This window comes from Corvus moneduloides, chromosome Z (assembly GCF_009650955.1).
Source record: "Corvus moneduloides isolate bCorMon1 chromosome Z, bCorMon1.pri, whole genome shotgun sequence".
In the NCBI taxonomy this organism is placed as follows: Eukaryota; Metazoa; Chordata; class Aves; order Passeriformes; family Corvidae; genus Corvus; species Corvus moneduloides.
Window position 1 is genome coordinate 39,226,389 of NC_045511.1, and position 23,734 is coordinate 39,250,122.

Consider the following 23,734-nt stretch of genomic DNA (forward strand, 5'->3'; position numbering starts at 1 on the left):
AACATTTTAAAGGCATCTTATCCCAGTGGGTTCTGTAAAGCCTAGCAGCTCACATATGTACAGTGATACTTTTCCCTTAAGTGGTAATGTTAATAGGATCTCTCTGTTCTGTTCAATGGTCAGTTTTCTGAAAACTTTTTTTTACCTGAGTAACTTTTGGTTAGAAGCAACCACTGGGGACAAACACACTTTGTGACTGCATAAAACCCATTTCCCTAAGGCAACAGGCAAAAAAGTCTCTCAAGAGGATCCTACCAGTTGCTGCATTTTCTGTGGTGTTCATCTGCCCAGACAGCTGAGAAGGTCTTCCAAAACTCTATTAATCTTGCTCCAAACTAAACTCATTACTTCTCACACTGTACTCATGGTCATGGAGAGAACTGATAGCTTTCCTCATCATAATTACTCTTCTTTTAAAGATAAGATGAGCACAGAAGCATAGAATCATTGAATAATTTGGGTTGGAAGGGACCTTTAAAGTTAATCTAGTTCCAGCTCTCCTGCCATGGGCAGGGCTGTCTTCAACTAGACCAGCTTGCTCAGAGCTCTGTCCAACCTCAACCTAAATGCTTCCAGGGCTGGGGCATCCACCATGTCTCTGGGCAACCTGTGCCAGCATTTCAGCAGCCTTTTTGTAAGAAACTTCCTCCTTGTATGTAATCTAAATCAACCCTCTTTCATTTTCAAATCATTATTCTTTGTCCTATTGCAATGATGTATGTTCCTTTTCAATCTTCTCTTTATTGCACTGAACATACTCAGGCTCTAAGCCTCCTTATATTATTTGCTTTACAGGCTCCTTATTGTTCCTTTGCTCTTCTCTGTAGCATCTTCAAGATGAGTAGATTCAGTGTCCTAATCTATATACAGTATTCCAATAGATTCCCCCCCAGCAGCTAAGGTAATGGGGAAAAGATGTAAAAATGTACCACAGAATTCCTTTTGATCCCAGACTTGAATTTGCTTTGTTCTGCCTCATTGCACAGAGAGAAAATCTCACTTCTTTCCCAGTAGAGTCACTAAATCTTTCTCTGCAAATATGTCCCTGAAACAGTATGTTCTTATTACTATTTCTACAGCCAGTGCACATGCATTTGGCTTTATGGAGTTTCATAGTTTACAACGATAACTCACTGAGCAACTGTTACACAGGCAAACACTTGAATTTACTCTGGAACATACTTCCCTTATATTACCAACTGATTACAGCAGAAGTTCTTTTTTAATGACTATATGAAGTAATACAAGTTTCACAGGCTCACAAGATTGGTTCACACTCCTCTGGTGACTGTACCACATTAAGGACAGCAGAAATGGACATTCATGTCCACTTCCTTACACAAATTAATTGCTGTTCCTTGGAAAATACAGGTCGGAAAGGGATTTCATCTCATGAGCAAAGCAATAAAATCAACCCTGTGTTACGTTCAACAGTTCTTTCCTTTTACAAGGAAGTATCTTACAAAGCCAGGGTTTGGCATTATGTCTTCCCAACCTCATTAGGATAAAAGCAAAGGGTTCAGCTATATGCTAATACATGTTAGTGTCCATCTATTGAAGATGTATGGAGTAAAGCACACAGTTGGAATATTTGGCTAAAACAGGGTACTTGTGAGGAACTGAGCCACTCACATGATCTCAGTGTTTTTTAGGACTACATCCACAGTTTCCCATGTAAGCAGCAAAGTGAGCTACTCTGTCTGTCCCACTAGAAGGCACAAAAGTTGTATTAGAAAGAGAACTTTGACCAGTTCAGCCTTTGCTAAAGCATAACATATCTAGGAAAACACAGTCAAAAAGCTGCACAGGTACAAATTCTGCTTCCTGAAGGTCATAAACTATAAATCACATTTGGGTGTGAAAGCAACAGCATTCCTATATTCTGCTCTGGGTGCATTACTTCTGATCTTGAGTGAGCTTTCAAAGTGAATCAACCCCAGGACTTCGGTTCATGGTTGTGTCACAGTCTCTGGGCACATACACTGGTCAAATCATATTAGATGTGCTCCATGCATGCACCTCCTGCACTGCAGCTGCTAAAATATGTTCATCGAATATCGAATCAGAACTCATTGAATCAGACTAGAGCTAGTCAAACCTGTGTCACTGAGAGTGATGCACACTGTGGACATCATACCCTCAAGACAGGTACTCTTTCTGCTACGTTACTTATCACAAAACACATCTCCTGTTAGAGACAGGGTAATAAACCGGATGGTCCTTCCACACATGTTTTTATGATCCGCCAGTCCCTTACCAAATATATCTTATTTAAGGGCAATTAATGATAGAAGACCATTCTAAGTCTGTCTCGTTAAACTATTTTTTAATAAAGCAAATGGTATGAGATAGAAGTAAATTAACAATAAATAAATTAACACGAGTTGGGCAGTTTTGACTTAGAATGAAGACACTGTTCTTACTCACATGTATTGTAGGTTCATGTTTTTCACAAAAGCATGACGGGACACAAATCTTAAGCCTGAATCCACCACGGTCCTGGGAAAAAATAAAGCTGTTAGAATTTGTATTTAAAATACAAAGGGAAGCGTAATGATAATAACTTTTAAAATAAGAGTTGGGATGAAATCTCTACAAGGCTCATCTGCAAGATTTACAACTTTCCTCAGTAACACACAAAGTTTGGCATACAGTTTGATAAGGTCTCTACATGCTTCTGTAAAAAAATACAGAAAAAACAGCTTTATAAAATGTATCCCATACTCACAGATTTTTAAGTCCAACATAAAATCCAACCTCATTGTCATTGATACTTTCTAAATTGCGCTGATTTGCGATGTAACTGTTGAAAAAGCAAAACAGATAGAAGTAAGTGGATCCTTCCATGACTTTGACTGCTCAGAGATCATGCACTGAGGTATGAAAGTCAGTAATGATTGCTGACCTACTGCAATTAGTTCAAAGTCCTAATTAGAAGAGCAGAAGTGCTCCTTAAAATCTTCCTCATCATTTAAATGGTACTTTGTGGGACGGGGAGCAGCTCAGTTTTACACAGGGGAAATGAAGAAAGCAAGTCAACCTGAAGGCCAAATAAAGCTGCACTACAATGTCGCCATCCTCCAAAACATATGTCTCCTCATGGATTTAACAACAACAAAGTGGACAAGTTTAAAGGTAGTACTGAAGTTATCCCCACTTACAATGAGGGACAATCAGACTTCCCCAGTCTTTTCGATTGTGTTGTTAACTTAATCACATCTAACACTTAGTTTTTCCCTGACACAAAGTAATTTCAGTTCTTTTTACAGGGTGTGGCAATGGGGAAACCGAGAAAATAGTTTGTACTTCATGTACACAAGCAGGAATTAAGAGAAGAGAAACTGACATATTAGACCAAAGAGCTGAGTCCACTCACGTATCATTTACCTCTGCCTAAAAGAATGCAGGCATGTCTTTGTATTATCACCATGTGAGATCTATGAATATCCAGTGACATCCCACAGACTGGAAATTAAAATGTTCACAGCAAATGTATCATTACTTCTGCAGAAAGAAGTTTCACCCTGCAAATCATACAGTCCAGGAAGAAGAAATAAGTGGAAACTGCAATTCTTCTGACATTACGGGCAGAAAAGTATGCCTGATTTAAGGCATGCCTTGCTAAAGAGTCCACACATTTCAAAAGATAGGCCCAGTCCCAGAAAAACTTAAACAGAGATTGACATGTGTTTTCATAAGCATCACAAACTAACCAAAGATGTGGGTTCTCCTAAAATGAGTTAGTCTTTCTTTGCTAGAAGAAAACTTTTCTTCATTCTAAGCATTTTTTAGAATATATTTAAAGGGAATTCTGATGAATTAGTAAGAAAGTGTATTGCTCTTTCAAAGGCAATCCATGTACCTCAGCTGATTGTGTTAAGAGAAATTCACTGTGTTTCTAAATCCCAGCAGAAGCCTGAGAATCCCATCAGTTGGGTTGGGCTCTCCTCCAAAGCTGCAGTGCTGACTTGGGCTATGCTCTCACCATGCACCAGGAAAAGTAAAAAGTTTCCCCTAATGGCATCCATTGTCCCTTGGGAAAAAGAAGGCCAATAAAAAAACAATGCGTGATGCTAGATGGAGCACATTACTACAGCATCATATGACATCGGCTGCTCTGCAAGACTTTTCAGAATAAGATTAACACAGTGTACCCATTAGAAGATAAGAGTCCTTTGTTTTTTGTGTTTCCTTTCTTGAATTTTTAAGACAGCCTGATCTACTATCTTGGCATTTACTAATCTATTTTGTTTGTTTGCTTTTTTGTGAGGTGGTAAGTTTACATATTTTGCCAAGTAACATGAAATAGTATATAAAAATCTATCAATTCGTTCATCTAAGAGTCCTGCAAGTCAATGATCATACTTCCTCTAAACATGAACTCATTCTTCAGTTAAGTATCATCTTCTCTGTCACTTGGACCTCGTAACGCTAAAAGAAAGTTATGCGAGAGGTTTCAAAGATACCTTCCTCATCCTGTCCTCAGTTATCAAACAACAGGAATCCTTTCAAGGTCAGATAGAGATATGGAAATCACGTAAGAGCAGGAATTAAGGAAAACGAACAGTGAAACACAGAGTATGAAGAGACTCAGATTTAAAGAAAAGAAACAGAATAACCGGTTGCACTAGATAAAAATTAAGCCATAAAAGAAACCCAAAACCCTGACAAACACTGCCAAAATACAGATCCATCACTTAAACACAAGTATCACCCATCCACATCTGACATTCCAATTTTAATCACGCAAACATTTAACCAGAACCACTCACTACAAGAAACTCCAGAACCTGACATAACTTACAGTTTTGCACAAAAATTTGTTAGTGTATTACATCCTGTGTTAAGCCTCAGTGTAAAATAGTTCAGCTCTGCTGAAGCCAATGAAGCTACCACAATTTACATCAGACAAAAATCTTAGTATGAGCACACAATTTGTATAAAAAGATTGGTATTGGTCCACCAGGGAATAGACCAAACAGATTATATTTGGGAAGTAGTAGCATGAGTTTATGGTACCTTCTTTCCTTCTCTTATTGCATTCCTTAGAAGAAACTCTATGTGTGGGAGAGGAGGGCACTCTTTACTCTGAGCTGGTACTAGTTTCTTTAAGATGAATGATTTGTTATTCCAGTTCCTAGCTGAAAGAACCAAAAGAAACCATTGCTTTTCCGCAGCCATACTGGTTGGGACCCAGAATTTTTGTCTAAGTGCAACTAACTCAGTAACTGCTCTGCAATACACTTGTAAAAACTCTTGGTACAGAACACAACAGTAAAGCAAAGTTCACGCAGTTGGAAGTCCTTGAAAAAAGAGTGTACAGATGTAATTTACCATAAACAGGTCTTCTTACACTTCCTTACTCACTTAACAAGCCTGTTTCAAGTTCAGCCTTTGCAGCTATGTCATAGCAGTGAAAAAGAAAAGAGTAGAATGATGTAGCTGTACCCTGTAAGGGGAAGTTGCTCTTTGGTTTAATTTAGAGGGAGATCTGAAATAAAACCTCTCCCTAACTGAAGTCTATTTTTACCTTCTTCACAACTACTCTACCTTAATGTTACTTATCATCAAACATTAATACTCTAAAAGCTTTGACTTGCAGTGGGCGACGCTGAGAAATGTAATTTGCCTGCTTGCCCTTAAGAATATCCACCCTATTCTTTAACTGATCATTTTTATTGTAGCAAAAAGAAAAACATACTGACTCACGGCTGGCTGAAGTCACGTGAAGAGCTTGGAAGCTCCCACTGCACACAACAGCACTGCAGCACTGCCAGAACCTGGCTGGATAGCAGTATACAGACCACACATATCGGTTCACAAATACTGGCTGCTGCCTCTAAATCAAGCCTGCAGCTGCCTACAAAGATATTTGCTGATTATACTATAGCATTCTGCCTTTCCTTCAATGAGTAATCAGTAAACAACAATTGTCTTCAGACCTTTAACTTAATCTCCCCATTGTAAACTACAGATTAATTCTAATAAAGGCATTCAGAATCACACACTTAGGATGCACATTGCAACCTACAATATCACGTTGATCTCGTCACACTTCAGTGGCTAATGAATAGTGTCACACACACTTCACCACTGCTACAACATTTTGGAAACAATAGCTTAAAATCCTAACCTATAAGAGTCAACTCCTCCAAATAAGACCTCCTTTAAGAGGGTGGTCTTCACTTTTGCTCATTACAAGAGTGAAAGGCTACAGATTATGTTTAACATCAGTGAAGCAACTTCTGAACTGCAAGAGCATTAAGAGAAAGCGGGTTCTGATTTTTAAAGCCATCTAGATTACTTTATTCTGTAGTAATTTCAAAAAAGGATTTCATGCCAACTTTCAAATCTTTTCCTTAACCTGAATAAAAATGGCCAGCAGAAATATGCCTTTCTAACATACTTACTCTATTTCCTATACTCCATTTGGAGCTGTAAGGACATGCTGGAAAGAAAACTAGCACATGCTGGTCTTAACAACATAGACGCAAGCAAACAACACTGTAGTGCAGCTCAAGAAGTATTCCTGTTGCCAGAAACTCCCTTTATGGGAAGCATATTTTCTTAACACTACAAAAAATAAAACAATTATATGTCTAGCTCTACTTCCTACAACTGGGGAAAAATGTTTTTTAAATTAATAAATACTCACTGGTGAAATGTGTCTGAACTTTGGGAAAACTTTATATTCCAAGTTATTTTTTCACTAAGTCTTTAGGGGACAAAGGCAGCACACTTCAGACATTGAACTGTCAGTAGATGAATTACCATTTAATGACAAGTCACATATGTCCCTAGTCTATACTACTGTGAGAGCTGTATGTTAACACTGAAAATTAAACATTGAAAACTTCCCTAGTGCCATATCTTCTTACAAACTCAAATGTCATACCAAGTTCATCAAAAGGTAGGCTAGAACTTAGAGGCATTTTCAACAAACGTAGGCCGATTCATTGGTATGCATTAAGATCACGTAAAACTTGTAAACTTGATACATCACTTGGTGAAACCTGGCATATTCAAATGGGTTTTATTTGTAGCCCCTCTGAAACCAAGTTTAAAATAATGCTGAAGTGGTATGAACTCACAGTTGGAAAATGAAACACAGAGCTACACAGTGTTGCATATTGGGAACATAAAGTTTCAGACAGATGTAGGCATCAATGGTATAACCTCTGCTCAATCAAGAAACCTTTCTGCAAAGTACCAACCTTCCTTTAGGAAGGAAACTTCTATCAAGCAATGAGCATGATACAGACACCTAAATCCAACAAGTATTCTACAGATATACAAGCTTACTCCAATTATTTTATTCTATTTTGCTTTCTCCATCTGGTACTGTAAGTGCAAGATTTTACGAGGATGACTTCAGGAAACAGAACTTCTACTGCTAGAGGAGCATGCCATAACTCAGGAAAGATGCAGTGTGTTGAGATGTGTTGAGACAATCCATGGTGGACTTACCTAGCATTCAGCAATTTTACCAGTGCTTGACTCCATCCTTGGCTGCCTGGTGTCTCCTGACAAATTCTGAGCAAGTACTACAGTGGTATTTTTTTTTTTTTTAAACCGTGAATCACCCTGTATATCACAAAGAGTGAAAAACTGGTTGCCACTATCACAGGTTGCCTAAGGGCTTTTTCCTCACATTTAGAGTATTTAACCATAAGTCACAGAAGACTACAGGAAATAGCTCTCCACATGCCAGTACAGCAGCTCTGGAGACAACATAATCAGCTCTGGGATCTTTCTTTACACAGGCATGCCCTTTTTTTGAGCAAATCCTGTACTACACACATCCCACACTCAGGTAATGTGTTGTTCAGGACAATCGGGAACTCAGCATCTCACAGGCAAGGTCAGAGATCAGTTAATTTCAAGAATTCCCTGTTCTTGATGTACGGCTGTGTCAACTGCCAGGAGGCAACAGGGCCCAGACATTCTGCTCCACAACAATATACTATTATCCAATTAGTAGCACATAGTTGCCATTGCAAATTGATTCTCCAAAGCCATCATCCTGAACCATTAGTGCCAACCCACCAGTTTAAAGCAGAAGAAAACGGGAATTCAGTGAAGATACCAATCTTTTTTTGGCACTGCAGGAGCAGATCCACACCCTTGCTTATGACTACAACTGCCTGGAATATGGGAAGTCTATGGTTTGCCAGCCAACCTTAGTTCCCACTTTACAGCATGAAGGCAAAGTAAAAATAAATGAATATGCCTGGAATGCAAAGTTTACAGAAAGTTATTGTAAGGCAGGGAAAATGAAATGTAATACATCCTTGGTCTTACTTATGTTTCTGGCTTGGCTTCAAGATGCTTGGTTTTTTCTCTTCAGATAGCAGACTACCGAATCAAGCAAACTTAAGACATTTCATGCAGCTGTCCAGATTTAATATTTATGCCCTTGATGAGTTCCACCTTCAGAATTACTTTCCCCCAAATTCATGCAGAGCTTATTTAAGTATTTTCTCAATTTAGAGACCTGGCCTCCCCTTTGAGATCCCCAAGTTTGTACATTTGGTATTTCATCAAGACATCAATTTTTGATGTTTTTCCAGGAAAACATGAGAGCTACAGATTAGTTTTTCCTTAGCAAAGGTATTTTGGAAAAGCTGATATTCCTTTTTATTGTCAGAAGGCCAAAAAATGGCCTATTTATTCTCAAAGAGATATCCTAATCTCTGATGTTATACTTATCTTCAAAACACGTCTTCATCCCCTGCGTATGAAATAATTTATGCAGATTGCTAGGAAGAGGCTTAAACTCCTGTACAGACCCTTTATAATATATATGCTAAAAATGACACAGTAAATTAACATACAAGAGGAGAGTAGTGAATGTGCCCTTCCATTATTTCTCAACAGAAAGCAGTCATAAAGCTATTCTTTATTATTATTGTTGTTGTTGATTATGTTATTATTTCCTAGCAAGGACGAAAGAGCATCTCAAAGGAATGAATAAATACAAATATATGTGACATTTCTTTCTCTCGCAGAACCACCTAGTCTTCAAAAAGTAGTAATGCAAATACTCTCTTTTCAGCACTTGCATACACCATCTCTATAGCTGTCACTGGCCTTGATGCAAATGAGAATGGAAAAACATCAGTTCCACAAGAGCACAGTAGAATTTCACACAACCATCCCTCACATGCATCTTTTTAAGTCTCTCAGTGAATCGAAACATTAAAGCTTCTTGGTTGCTGTCAAAACCTTGGAATTCTCTTCCTTTCAGGTGCACATACTCAGACAGCGACTTTCTGGAAAAAATGTCTTAGGTATCTGGACATCCTTCAGAGTTAGATAGCACTTCTGGCATAAATCAGTATCCCCCACAACAGTTTTTTTTTCCTGGCTCTGGGTTCTGACATGTTCAATATTCCTTGACTCTTTCACTCAACATAAGAAAGTCCTTCTGAAATCTCCTTTGAAGTCAGTCTTCTCCCACATATACAATTCTCAGTGTTTGACATTAATATTTGGCTTTTTTCAGTTTAAAATTACTGGCTCTTAGAATATCAAATACTCTAATCAATCTGCTCTGGATTGTTGGATCATCAAGACCTATATCCTCACCTGCTACCCTGTCCACTGTCTCATTCACTGCGTGCAGTGGACCTCATGCCAGATACAGATCAAAAAGCAGTACTTCTAAAGGGTGGAGCAATGCTGCAAAACTTAAAGCCATCTATCCAGGAAAATCCATCTATATCCTGTTAATACATTAAATTTGCTGAACAATTTGACTCCTCGCAACTCAAACAATATTCCCCTTTCCATAAACCAGCAAAAAGTTTCTTTTTTTCTGTTTTTATTTAAGTCTCAAGAGACTACATACGGTCATAACCTCTACCCCTTTTCTGTGCAAATATTACATGGAGAACCCAACTGGTAGACGTTTTTCCATTCCGCAAATGATATCATCTGCTGCCATGGTTCACAACTGGTTTCCTAGACTCCTTTCTAATACCTGTGAAATATCTCGTGTAGCCCTGACCACAGATCTGTGTCTTCTCCAAGAGATTCTTGTCTTTTAATGAAAAACACACGAATAGAATTTCACATTATGTTACTGAAACATTCCAAGAGGGTTATGGGTTGTCCTTTTGTCTTTCCATGATACTGACTTTCCTGACATTTACCTCTTTCTAGCACTAGAACAGGTTGCCACCTTCTGTATGTTGACATCAATCTTACCACTTAAATTTAGCCAATGCATTTTTCAGAGAGCGTTTCAACCATTTGTATTGCCTTTCACAGTCATTCTTCACTGTTTCACATTTATGTGCTCTTCACAGTTTCCTATTTCACCTCATCACATTTATTTACATTACTGTATAGTCCACTTCTCATTTTAGTTGGCCAATCTTTGGAATTCACAGCTTCTTCCATCAGCATTATTCTACTTGAGGAATCCTGTTCTTCATTTAACATAAGTAGTTTCTTACTTACACTGCATATATTAGCATAGTGATGTGTTTATTACGCGTTCTGCGCAATTGTCAGAATCCAGAATATTTCTAATACTCATGCTGACTGCCACATTGCTGCTACTGTTTCCATAACTTTCCACACCCTTGTACTAGGCCAGTTTGATTTTGAGCAAATTCTCTGTCACAATGGTACACCCAGACAACCGTCCTATGTCTTTCAGTTTTCTCTTTGTATTTCTGTATGTTTTGCTATGCGACAAATGCAATGCTCCTTCTACACTGTGATCAACTTGTACTTAAAGCCTGCTCACGGATGTATTTGTTGGTATACTTCTAAAGTATAAGGAAAACACACTCTTTTGTAAGCATTTCTTTTCCATTTGAATAGTTTGAAGTCTTAGATCACCTTCTCTACCATTTTACCTTTGAATGAAACTCTTACCCTGCATGAACCTGTTTCACAAGGTGACATCTTTAGCTACAGTCTTCAACCTTCTTCACTACCCCTGCAAAGCTGCCTTCTCCTCACCACCACTACTTTCACAGCATTCTTCATTTACCTTCAAAGCTTTTGTCACTGCTTATGAGCAGAGTAGTATATCTCTCATTCTCCAGCCTGTTTCTGCTTATGGTTCTCATGACTGCATCCCAGTAGCAGACACACCTTCCAGCATTCCTCCATCCTACACACCCTCTGCAGCATTGCCCCTGTCCCAAGACATACATGGTGATGGTGAATTCTTCACCTGCAAATACAAGATTGATCAGCATTTTGAGGATACCTCCAGCTGTTGGGACTCTCACCTCCTAAACCTTCTATTTTAGACACTCAGTGCGAAGAGCAACACTGCTACAACTTCATTAAAAGTCATGAGAACACACAGAAGTGCTCTAAAACAGGCAAAAACCCTTCATGCAACCAAGCCATGCAAGAGAAGGAACAACTGCCCTGTCTCAATGCAGACAGGAGTGCCACAAACAGTTGGAAGAAATGTTCAGAGCAGGAAAGGAGGAGTCCACCCACACCAAACTCTAAGGCAAGTAGTTTCTGCACCTGTGCTACCTTCATATCCCCTAAATGACATAGGCTTCAGGCAACAAGACAGTCATAGCACACAAACGTGATCCAGGATTTGCAGTGGTGTTTACAGCAGAAGTAGTATCCAGCATTAATATTTTTCTATTTAGGTGCCTTGATGTTACATGGATTTGTGCCAATTCAAAATGTTTGCAATCTGTTGTAATTTTATTATATTTATAAATAATGCCAAAAGCACTGCCAGCTAGTCAAGGGAGGGGATTGTCCCACTTTAGTCTGCAATGGCTGCACCCCAAATATTGTGGGCAATTTTGGGCACCACAGTATAAGAAAGACATTAAACTATTAGAGACCATCCAAAGGACAGCAACAAAAATGGTGAAGGGTCTTGAGGGGAAGCCGTATGAGGACCGGCTGAGGTCACCTGGTCTGTTCAGCCTGGAGATGTGGAGACTGGGAACAGACCTCATCACAATCTACAACTTCCTCATGAGGGAAAGGGGAGGGGCAGACACTGATCTCTCCTCTACGGTGACCAGTGATAGAACCCAAGGGAATGGCCTGAAGTTGTGTCAGGGGAGGTTGAGGCTGGATATAATGAAAGAATTTTTCACCCAGAGAGTGGCTGGGCACTGGGAAAGGCCCCCTAGGGAAGTGGTCCCAGCACCAGCCTGACAGTTCAAGAAGCATTTGGACAATGCTCTCAGGCACGTGGTGTGACTCTTGGGGATGGTGCTGTGCAGGGCCAGGAGCTGGACTCAGTGATCCTTGAGGGTCCCTTTCAACGCAGCATATTCTGTGATTCTGTGATATGTGCACAGTAGAGTCTTAGAAACATGCTTACTTACTACCACTCTAAACTTAAAACACTTAAAGCATATGCTTATGTACACTACATAGTTAGACCCATGGAGTGAACAAAACTGCTCCCAGCTGGAAAGTACAGTATATATGTTTACCAGGTGAAGATCACCGTATGCATCTTGTGTTCCAAAACCTGTTTCTAAAAATTAGAAGAGGTAAGACTGGAGAGGAGAATAGGAGATGAATATGCAATAGACTATTCACCCACCTAGTGGGTGGAAAAACTGTGGGGGGGGGGGGGGGGAAAGACATCTTTGTACGAGGTTGAAGACCACAGATTTGGAGGAAATGCTGTAAATAATGCTCCAGAGGTACCAGGTTCAATTTCTTCCTCTCCCTAAGGAAATATGATTCCAGTCTCTCAGAAGACACCATATTTACAAAGCCATCTGAAAGAAGGTAATCTCTACCTTACCTGTTTATGCTGTTCTCATTTTTGCTTTAATTGAGCACTCAGTGAAGCAGGAGCAGGACCCAGCTGTCTCACTACACAAATAACCATCACAGCCTCTTAGCTAAACAGACTGTCCTGCTCTCTGACCCAAAAGCACATTTGAATATTCCATGCCAAAGAAGGCAACTCAGACAGGAAGAACCAAGGCAAGCCCACATCTGTACACCATACAGGACCAGCAGTTAAGATGCTGACATGCAAGACCTTCATTCAGACCCATGCTCTGCTTCTAGCAGAGCAGCTCTTCGCATGCATGCTGAAATGGTTACCTAGGACCACAAAATCAGTTTACTCCACAGTATGACCCTGCTTGCTAAAACAAAGGTCTTGCTTTTTCCCCTCACTCCAGTGACCTAAGTCCCCAATGTTTTCTTAATAGCCAGTGGAGATGGAGGGGGATGACTGCATTGGGTAGTTTCCAGTGGGACCCTAATTCAGCCTCCTGAATCACTTCCTGGAAGAAGCGCGTTCTCCATTGCGGAGAGTAGCCAGCTGAGTTAAGTGCCTTCACAGTTAGTAGGGAGTTGCCAGATTATAAATGCCAAGGCCTGGGACAGTCCCAGACATGATTAGTAAGTCCAGCGCATGACGCCCACAGCACACGCTGTGGAAAGGTCTCCCAGTCCATGCCCAGTAAGCCTGACAAGCCCAGTTTGTGCACATGATTTATCCACATATGCTTGCTGCACTGTCTGGCATTCAGAAAACCAGACAGTTGTTGCAAAAGAATGGGAAAAGTCACATCCTATGCACTCTTCACATGCATCTTATTGTGCAACATGGGGCAACCGTGCTCCGCAAGATACCCGCTGAACACTGCCTTACTTAGTTTTACAGGTATGGTTAAGAAATTAAAAAGGTAAAACTAACTTTATTTACATCTAAAACTGGAAGATTTTTTTTGGCTCACCTGTCAAACCAAGAGGAAAAATAGGTGACTTTCCCAGCTTCAGCTACAGCTCTGTGGACAGATCCTTCCATAAGGAGCTCAGAAGCGTTGCCATTTCACTGTTGTCTATTTCAGCAATGGACTGACTTAATGTTGATTAATGCATTGCCTTTCCTTTATTTATATATCAGACAATTGTACACAATGAACCATATATCCTCTATGAATTCATAGCAGGAGCTGCAACTTTTTTTGCACATGGAGGTTCATTCCAAAGCAAAATTATCTAAAATATTGTAAAAGGCTCCTTCCTGAAATACTCAATCTCAGCTTCCACTTACCTCAACGTATTTAGTATTCATACAGAATGAAAATACAATGAAAGGCAAAAAAATCTGCAAGTCAAAAACACATCAAGTAATTGAGCAACAGGCCCCATCTCTTCCAAACTTAAAAAAAGCAAGAAAATTCCTGAATCAAGCTTCCTTTCATCCTTCACATACGTATTCTAAACTATGCTGGTGAAACACTAATTCCATTCATTTTAGTCACTGACTTTACATAGGCCAGAATCCCAGCCGCGGCTTCCCCCTGCAATGAAAAGCATCTAACTACCTTGCAAGATCAGGACTAGTTTGCTTTAGCAAAGTAAAATTCAACTTACACCACTCAAAGATTACAATCTGTCAAAGTGCCTCTGAAAATAGCTTGGACACCTTTGAGCTGCTTCCTTCCATTCTATCTTACTTCTGAAGAAAAAAAAATCTCATTACTTCAGGCCCTGTCTAGGAACAAAAGAATATTGACCTGAAACCTGATCTCCAAGAATTTATCCTAACAATGAAAACATAACACAGAAACATATATGGCTGAATTGGTATTAAAAATATTTAAGTTTCAGCTATAGCCTCTGTAAATGATCAACACTCAATGCAGGTAATTTTCTTACAAGAAAATAGTAAAAAATAAATGCAGAATTTCCATGGTGTGACTGCTTTCCAGTAACTCCACTACAATTGCGCAATGTGACCATGAGATGATTGCTGAATTCAGCACATTGCACGGAGGAAGCAGAGCAGCAAGTGAGATGGAAATCCTGGATTTCAGGGGAGATAACATTAGCCTCTTCAAGGATCTTCCTGGAAGACTACCATGGGAACAGGCCCTGCAGAGAGAGGGGTTCAAGAAAGCTGGTCAATAAATGTTCAAGCATCACCTCCTCCAGGCTCAAGACCAGTGCATCCTGACAAGTAAGAAATGGGGCAAAGAGGGCAAGACAGCTGCATGGATGAGCAAAAATCTCCTGTCAAAAGTGAAGCACAAGCAGGAGAGATACACAGGAAGTGAAAGCAGGAACGGGACACTCGCAACAGACATAGAGATGCTGTCCTGATGCGATGCATTCACATGTGCTGAGGAAGCCTGCAGACAGCATAGCTGGGCTGCTTGCAGTTGCCTTGGAAAAGTCATGGCAAGCAGGAGAGGTGTCTGAGGACTGGAAGAAAGTAAATGTCACCCCGGTCTTCAAAATGGGCAAGAAGGAGGACCCAGAGAACTTCCAGCCAGTCAGCCCCACCTTGACCCCTGGAAACATGATGGAGTGCCTCATTCTGGAGGCCATCTTTATCCATATGGATGGCAAGAAGGTGATCAGAATTAGTCAGCATGGATTCAGCAAAGGGGAATCATGCTTGACCGACCTGATTGCTTTCCATGATGGGACAACTACCTGGATGGATGAGGGGAAAGCAGTGGCTATTGTCTACCTCAACTTCAGCGAGGCTTTAGATGCTGTCTCACATGATATCCTCACAGGCAAGTTCAGGGAGAGTGAACTAAACGAGTGGACAGTGAGCTGGATTGAGAACTGGCTGAATCCAAAATTGGCAGATCCCAAAGAGCTGCAATCAGTGGCACAAGGTCTAGTTGGAGGCTCATCACAAATAGTGTCTCCCATGGGTCAATACTGGGCCCAGTGTTGTTAAATTTGTTCAGCAGTGACTCAGAGGGACAGATGCCTCCTCAGCAGGTCACAGATGATACAAAGCTGGAAGCAGTGGCCAATACCCCAGGATGAAGCCTTGACAGGGTGGGGAGATGGGCAGAGAAGAACTGTCAGAAATTCAACGAAGGCAAATGCAGGGTTCTGCACTGGAGAAGAATAACCCCAGGCAACATCACAGGCTTGGGCTGATCTGCTGGAAAGCAGCTCTGAGGAGGACCTGGTGCACAACAAGCTGCCCATGAACCAGCAGTGTGCCCTGGAGGCCAAGAAGGCCAATGGTGTCCTGGGGTGCGTTAGGAGAAGCATTGCCAGCAGGACAAGGGGGGTGATCCTGTCCCTCTACTGTGCCCTGGTGAGGCACATCTGGAGTGCTGTGTCCAGTTCTGGGCGCCTCAGGACAAGAGAGACTTGGAGCTCCTGGGAGAGACCAGCAGAGGGCTATGAAGACGATTATGGGACTGGAGCGTCTCTTATACATAGAAAGGTGGAGGAAGCTGGGCCTGTTCAGCCCTGAGATCAATCAGAGGTGATCTTGCCAATATATGGAAGTATCCGAACAAACAATATCAACAGGACAGAGCCAGGCTCTCCTTGGTGGTGCCGAGCAATAGGACAAGAGGCAATGGGCACAAACTGATGCACAGGAAGTTCCACCTGAACATGAGGAAGAACTTTACTGTGCACTGGAACAGACTGCCCAGAGAGGCTGTGGAATCTCCCTCACTGGAGATATTCAAAAACCATCTGGACACAACGCTGTGCCATGTGCTCTAGTGGACCCTTCTTGAGCAGGGAGGTTGGACCAGGTAATCCCATCAGTAGTCCCTTTCAGCCTGACCCATTTTGAGATCCTGTGATACTGTATTGTTCTGTTTAACAGTATCTATGTAAAAACACAGAATCTCCATACACACATTTCAGGACAGGTAGTAGTTTGGTTTGCCTTTTGCAGTTTCTGAAAATAGAGGTTCACAATCAAACAGGAATTAAGATGCGTCCCAATTATATATGATCATATATAATTTAATTGCAGTGATGTACTACATACATTTGGATGAAGAGATCTTCAGAAACATAACAGCATCCTGTAAAAAAGCATATTCACAACCCAAGCAGTAGAAGGTTTCAAACCTCTACGGAATTATGTCTCCATTCGAAATGCATGTAAATTAGTGAATTTACAATCTGCTTTGCGTTTTAAAGGACAGTTTTTAAAGAACAGTTTTACAGAGGTAACAAGCTAAATATACATCTAACATCAACAACACATTGAAGCAGTTTTACAGTTCTTTGCTCCATTTCTCATTTTTTATTACTCATTACCTGCTACACTCCTCCTGCTCAGGCAAGGGTATCTGGATTACCACCTTAATGGCCATACTCTTAGCTATTTGTGTAGTTACAGATGACAAACATGGGAGACACAGAACTAGAGAACTGCAATCAAAAAAAAAAAAAAAAAAAAAAGGATGGGGGATCCCTCTTTACCTTACAATGAAAACCAAAATGGAGAAATCAGGCCCATGTTCAGTTATGTAAAATTTTTTGCTCTACAGTGATTAGCGATCCAGAACATTGCTAAGATACTTTCTCTGTTACACTTGTCAGCATAAAAATAATGAAGAAAAAATAGAACCTGAGAAATCTGGAAAATGCCATCCTAAAGATATCACAGGCTGCACTGCCAAGCCCTGTTTTCTCATTAGGATGGAAAAAAATGGAAGTTTCTTAAAAACAATGTACTCAAGACCAAATCCTTGAATTTATACCAACATCTTTCATTTCAGTACATTCATCCCAAATCTCTCTCAAAACTCTTGGGTGACCAAAGACATAGAGGGAGAGACAGTGTTCCTGCCACCCTGCCCAGCACTGAGTGTCTCCTGAAGGATGCTTCTGTCTTCCAGCCTCATGAGCTGTTTTGTCTCAGCCTGCTTGAGACAGCCTCAGTGGAGGCCCTCAGGAGCCCTATCAGTCCTCATAAACCACAAGGGCAACATCTAGAACAAGACATACAAAAGGTTCCCTGGGAGCAAAAAAAATGAACATATACAAAATTCAATGTTTTGTGATCCTGGAGTATTTTTAAAGCCTAGAAATTACAAAACTGGTTTTCACAGTGCTTACTTTTAACTCACCTTAACCAATTACCCAGCTCTTTAAAGGAAGTTTAAAAAAAAAAAAAAAGGGACAAATTCCTAAAGGAAGTTATTACGTCACCACAGTCCAAAATGCCTTTAATAATTCGTAGCTTGATGCCTCATGTATTATACAATTCCAAGTCACTAGAAATAACTTCTCAATCCAGCCAAGTCATGCAATGATGCACAGCCAGAAGTTGCTTTGAGGAGGCAGGGGCTAGAGGTTGAGGATCCTTGTAGACAGTTTTATATTACATTAAATCTACAACAGCCTCAAAATCTAGAATAAAAAAGACTCAAAATACCAACAGCTCTGAGCTTCAATGAATTTAAACATGCCCTTTTTTTTAGTACAAGCTCACGTGACTTGTTAAATAATTTACTCTATAAATTACTTATCCTGTCTTACTTATTAACAATTCTAGAGTGCCTTATATAACTGCATTAGAAATTTATTTTGTGGTTTTGAAATGTACGCAATACACAATCACCTCTCTTTTAATAGGCAAGAGCTTAAAAGTCGCCTACTATTTTGTTGGCAAACAGTTCTTCCTGAAAAACACCAATTAATTTCAAACCTCATTCACCTGAATAATCATAAGTAAACACATTAATGACTTGATAACAGAACTGTGAAACTAGGCCAGGAATATACTTGGTACTGCAAGTCACTTTAAAATCAAAGTCTTTGAAGAGTCACATACACTGAGATACAACAGCAATAAATTTTCCTTAATGAGAAAATATTACACTGCTCCACTTACAAGAAGTCCTGACCACTCTAAAAATTTCTCATTTACTACCCTTTTAATATTTTTGTATGAGTGATCTTGACAAGGACTACTTATTTGCTATTGTGCCTGCAAATGCATGGGTTTTACAAAACTGATAAAGTCTTTTGCTTTTGTCACTCTTGGTCCTTGGCTTTTAATGTATCAGTGACTGATACCACGATCCTAATGCAGAACCTCACTCTGGAGTTCAATTTATCTCCAATAATACGAAAGTGACCAAACAATTATTACAAGTACACTTTGTTATGATAAGCACTGGTACTTGCTTTCCAGATAAAGACCAGCCCACATCATCATCTTAACCAACTGGGCAAATCTAAAATCTATCTTATTTACTGTAATAGAAAACTATGCAAGAACAGCCAGGAAGAGAAAGAGTGAGAGAGATGACTAAGAAAGCACCAGGCATAAATACTTTTATGCCCTCCCACACCAAGTTTCAGCAGCTGGCCTTCATAGGGCTGATGCAGAAGTACCCTCTCCATAGATTTGGATGCTGTATCCAAGCAGGAATCAAGAAATACCTGGACTGGGACAAGACTGCTTATAAATTCTAAACCACAATCTCCACCTGCGGACCATAATAGAGGTGAAGCACCTGGGTGTGGTGGAGGCTGCTACAGACACGGTACCTCATCTCTGCTATTCCTGCTGCACCACCTCATCTCTTTCCCATCTCTTAAAGCCAAGTAGAAAACCCTGGCTGCCCACTCACATCCTGCCTGCTCGGTGCCATCCACCTGGCCCACAGCCAACCCTCTGCACCACCATGGGCTTCACATACACACCCTGACCATGCAGTTATCCCAGCACTCCCAGTGCCTGTGGCTGGGGTAAGGAACTGAACTCAGCACACATGCCCTGGGTGCCTGTGGATGTTTTGCCTAGGACTGCAGGATCCACTCCTGTCAAACCCAGGACTGATTTCAATATACTCAGGAAATACACGGGAATAAATTCTTCAAAATAATTGTCTTACACTTTTCTCATGTTATTTATACCAAGAGTAATTCTACCAGAGACCAATGGAATGTATCTGCAGAGCACATAAAAGAAGATCCAGGCCTGAAGCTTCACAAGTGAAATGCAACACTCCAGTCTCCTAAACCTGTTTCTTAGCTAGAATTAAGCAAGATCTGCAGTGTTAAAAACGGCTTGACAAGCTGTACCTACTGTATTAGAACTGCTTCTGTACATACTTACTGTTTACCAAGCTCACACAATGAAATAATGTGAAAACTACTGCAGTCCAATTTTTAATTTATGTCTATAAACTAATTAAAGGGCCCCTGTGTTTTATGTTAAAAGCACACATGAAAAGACCATCTTAAATACGTGCAACAGCATCTCCTGCGAAATCCATGACTCAAAATTATTTTTAGATCACCAAATACAACAACGTGCAATGTCACAGAATGATACAGTAAAAACCAAGAAGAACTGTAAAGACAATGATGCTCAAAAAACCCAGGAAAATTAAAGCCAAAAGTATCAATGCAAAATGACTAGACATGTTCTAAGTTGATCATGGAAGAAAATGTATTTACAGTATGTGTTTTCTCTTCTGGCCTTTTAAATCAGAGATAAAATTCTAGAGGAAAATTGCTCTGTTACTTCTAAACAGAATGCACTGGATAAAAAGGCTACCAAAGCCTATAAAAATGATCACAGATGCGTAGCTCAAAGTAATTTTTTTTCTATTTAAGCAATCTACAGAACATTACATAAACATCTGAATCAGTAACAGTTATAACTCAGAAAGACCATTCCTTTATCACAGGTCCTAAAAAAATCACCCAAAGGTAGGCCATATATGAGTAGTAAAAATGAGTGCCTCCAGCTTTTCCCCCAAGCACATGCAGGGAAATGCAGCAAATTGACTCCAACGAACTGCAGGAATGTAGCCCAAAGGCTAGAATTTAATCTAAAATCACACCGTATTTCACAATACTTTTTTATTGTTTCTAAAAGACACTGAAAAACAGAAGGATGGAGAATACAAATAGTGAGAAATCTGTATAGATTTGGACCAAACACGCTGGTATCTTTTACGTTAAATGCCACAGAAAGCAATTCAAAAACAGGGGTACGGAAATATGAGTGAAATAGCTTGAGAAGGTTTTTGTCCCGAGATCTATCATCTACCCATGCAGTATCCAAAATTTTTTGCTCTGCAAGAGGCTTTCTTAGGCAATGTACGTGCATGCCATAGTGCTCTGAGTGGTGAAACGATGCAGGATTTAACACGAAAAGCTACGTAACTCCCGCACCAAATACTGTCTACGAGGCCAAAGAGGATGGAAACACCACATGGGAATGAGAAGAAAAAAACTTTTTTCCTCACGGTTAATTCGGGTTCCCTAATTCCCTCCCAATTGCTGACAAGCAGCACTACGTTCATTCCTCTGCAGGTTTTGTATTTTTTCCTTCCAACCACCTCCACTGAGAAGGTCAAAGCAGGTTCGCATTCCTATGGTTAGGGCATGGAAGGCAGTTTACTGTCACTTTTTGGCGCATCTCTTCCTTTACTTTTCCTTTTTTTTTTTTTTTTTTTTTTATAATAGTAGGATAATAAAACACGAGAAATATGGGGCGAAGGGGAAGCCACCCACCAAAACTCTCGGTTCACAGCGATAAACTGAGGAAACGAAAGTTAAAAAAAAAAAAAAAAAAAAAAAAAAAAAAAAAAAAAAAAGAGGGAGAGAGAAAAATAGAAAAAACCCTCTGTTTCATACCTGCGGCCGCCGCAGAGGTGCGGGCTGAGCGGTGAGCACCGCTCGGAAGGAGCTGGGGCAGGGGTCGGAGGTGAAGCCCCAGCCCTGTCCCGCTCCCCAGCTGCCCCCGGTCCCGCTGCAGCCGGCGCCGACCCCTCCCCGGTCTCCGCATCGCGAACAATTAGGATTCATCATCTAAACGGGCTCGCAGGGGCAGCTCTAGTAAACCGCGTCCAAAGAAAATCGCACGGGGCTTTTAGGCTTCCAGCCACCGCATCTGCTCTCGGAGCAAGAGCCTCTAAGTGTGGGTGAGTTCCCCGCCACCCCCGCCCGCAGCTTCGCCCGCCTGCTCCGGCCCGTCGCCCCCGCGCCCGGCCCCGGGCCGTACTCACATCTCGGTGACATTATCGCCCTCGGCGCTCCGCTGCGGCACAGGGAAGGAGGCGATGCCCGGCGACGACTTCGTGCACCAGATCCGCCAGGAGCTGCACTCGCAGGACGCGGGGCAGCCCAGCGCACCCGGCCAGCAGCCCAGCACCAAACAGCACAAGCCCCACAGCCGCGCCAGGCCGGGCCCCGGCCTCCGCCGCCAGGACACCATGCTCACTCCAGCACTGCCCCGACGGCCTTCTCCTGCTCCCGCCGCCGCCACCGCCGCTGCCGGGGCGCACGGCCGGAGGGTGCGCAGCCTTCCGCGCCGCGGGCGGGCACCCCGCGACCGGGGCTCACATGGGCGCTCCGCAGCCGCAGCCACAGGCGCCCCGCGGCGCTGCCCGCCCCGGGGGCTGCGCGGGGCGGCGGGGGCCGGAGCTGGGCGCCGCGGCGACAGGGGCGAGCGGGGCCTCCGGCGCGGCGCGGCACCTGCCCCTGGCCCCGCGGGCGGACAGCGGCACCGCCTGCCCCCGCGGCTGCTGCTGATGATGCTGCAAAACGCGCGGGGCGGCGGGGGCAGGTGGCGGAGGCTGCGCTCCTATTTGTGGGGGCCGGGCGGCCGCTGCCCGCCGGAGGGACGGCGAGCGGGCGGCGAGGGAGCCGCAGCGAGCGGCGGTGGCGGGGCTCAGAGCTCCGCGCTCGCCGCTTTACGCACCGTCTCCTCCTCCCTCCAGCTGATAATAAAGCAGCTCCGGCTCCTGCTCCAGCCAAAGACGGGGAGCTGCCGGCAAAGTGACGTGGGGCTGACGCAGAGAGGGGCAGAAACTCCACAAAATGAGCCTGAAATAAAAATGAAAAAAAAGACAAGAGAGGGAGGAGGGGGGAGCGGGGGAGAGGGAGGATGCCGAAGAGCAGATACCAATGGGCAGCCTGCGCTTGAGCTTTCAGCCTCGCACGTACACGTACATACACACACACACATACAGGCGTACACGCACTCCGCGGGACGGGCAGCGCGCCGCCGCGTGTGCGGGCTCTCAGCCCCGCCGGGCGGACGGAGGCACGGTGCCGAGATGCACCTGGCATGCTCGCCAGGGCGGGAGCTCGCCATCGGGTGATAAACTGGGATGATGCGAGAACCCCGGGAGGCGATGGATGAGCGACCCTAAACTGCCTTGTTTTCCCCTTGACAGCTCCGCGGCCGGGGCTGCTTTTCGTTTTTCTGCCCCCACCCCCGGTTGCGGGTTTCCGCAGCGCTGCCGGTACGCCGGATCCCGCCGCAGTGCCCCGCGCTCAGCGCTCCGCAGGCGCCACCGCGCGTCCCGCCGCCGCCGTGCACCGCGGCCCGGCCCGCGGGGGGCCGTGCACCCCCGGCCGCCCCACCGGCCCCCAGGCGCCGGGGGGACGACACTCGACACACCACAAGAAGAAGTTATCATTTCCATACGTCGAGGCTGAGGCAAGTCTGAATGACATACGCGTGTCACGTATTCGCAGGTGCAAAGAGCAGCTGATCTGGGATGCTCTTCCCTTGCCGTTTCTGAGACTCTGTGTTTCTGTCCTGGCACATGACAGGTAGTCCTTGATCAATGTCGACAGGTTCTTCACTTACCACTCTACCATTGAGTATAAAGATGTTGATGGTCCTTTCTTACCTAATAACCCAAGCTGAGTATTTTGAAATGACTAAATGAGGGCGAATTAAAGAAAAAAAGGTTACGGAATTCCTGTTACAAAGGTACAGAATGAACCATTAATACAGTGTTAGAAGGTGCTCAGGAATCAATTTGACATGGCACTTATTCATTGAAAGTGCACTGCGTTCTATTTGCTTCTGCTCAGGCTAACAGGAAAATCCACATCTTACTGGATGTGTTTGTAGGCCTGGCGTGGGTTGGTTGATTTTGCTTTAAAAGAACATCCTACTAAGAAAGTCATAGCCATACCTAGCTGAAACACCGTATATAGAAGTAATATACCTCCCCATAAAGCAACAAATGCAGAGTGTACAAAAAGA

The 23,734-nt window shown here is 42.6% G+C and overlaps 1 protein-coding gene across 7 annotated transcripts in view; it reads right to left on the reverse strand.

The window, feature by feature from the left end:
* Window positions 1-22,396, reverse strand: part of NTRK2 (neurotrophic receptor tyrosine kinase 2) — a 201,040-nt gene extending 178,644 nt beyond the window's left edge. For 5 of the 7 annotated variants that reach the window (XM_032096328.1, XM_032096322.1, XM_032096326.1 and 2 more), the window contains exons 1-3: window positions 21,738-22,039; window positions 2,729-2,803; window positions 2,428-2,499 (exon numbers count right to left, since the gene is read on the reverse strand). In XM_032096328.1, coding sequence (XP_031952219.1) covers window positions 2,428-2,499; window positions 2,729-2,803; window positions 21,738-21,946 — 356 coding nt within the window. In that variant the 5' untranslated portion in view covers window positions 21,947-22,039. Of the gene's footprint in view, window positions 1-2,427; window positions 2,500-2,728; window positions 2,804-21,737 lie in introns of all 7 variants that reach the window. The other 2 variants (XM_032096321.1, XM_032096323.1) reach the window with 2 other exon arrangements.
* Window positions 22,397-23,734: the final 1,338 nt, after the last annotated feature.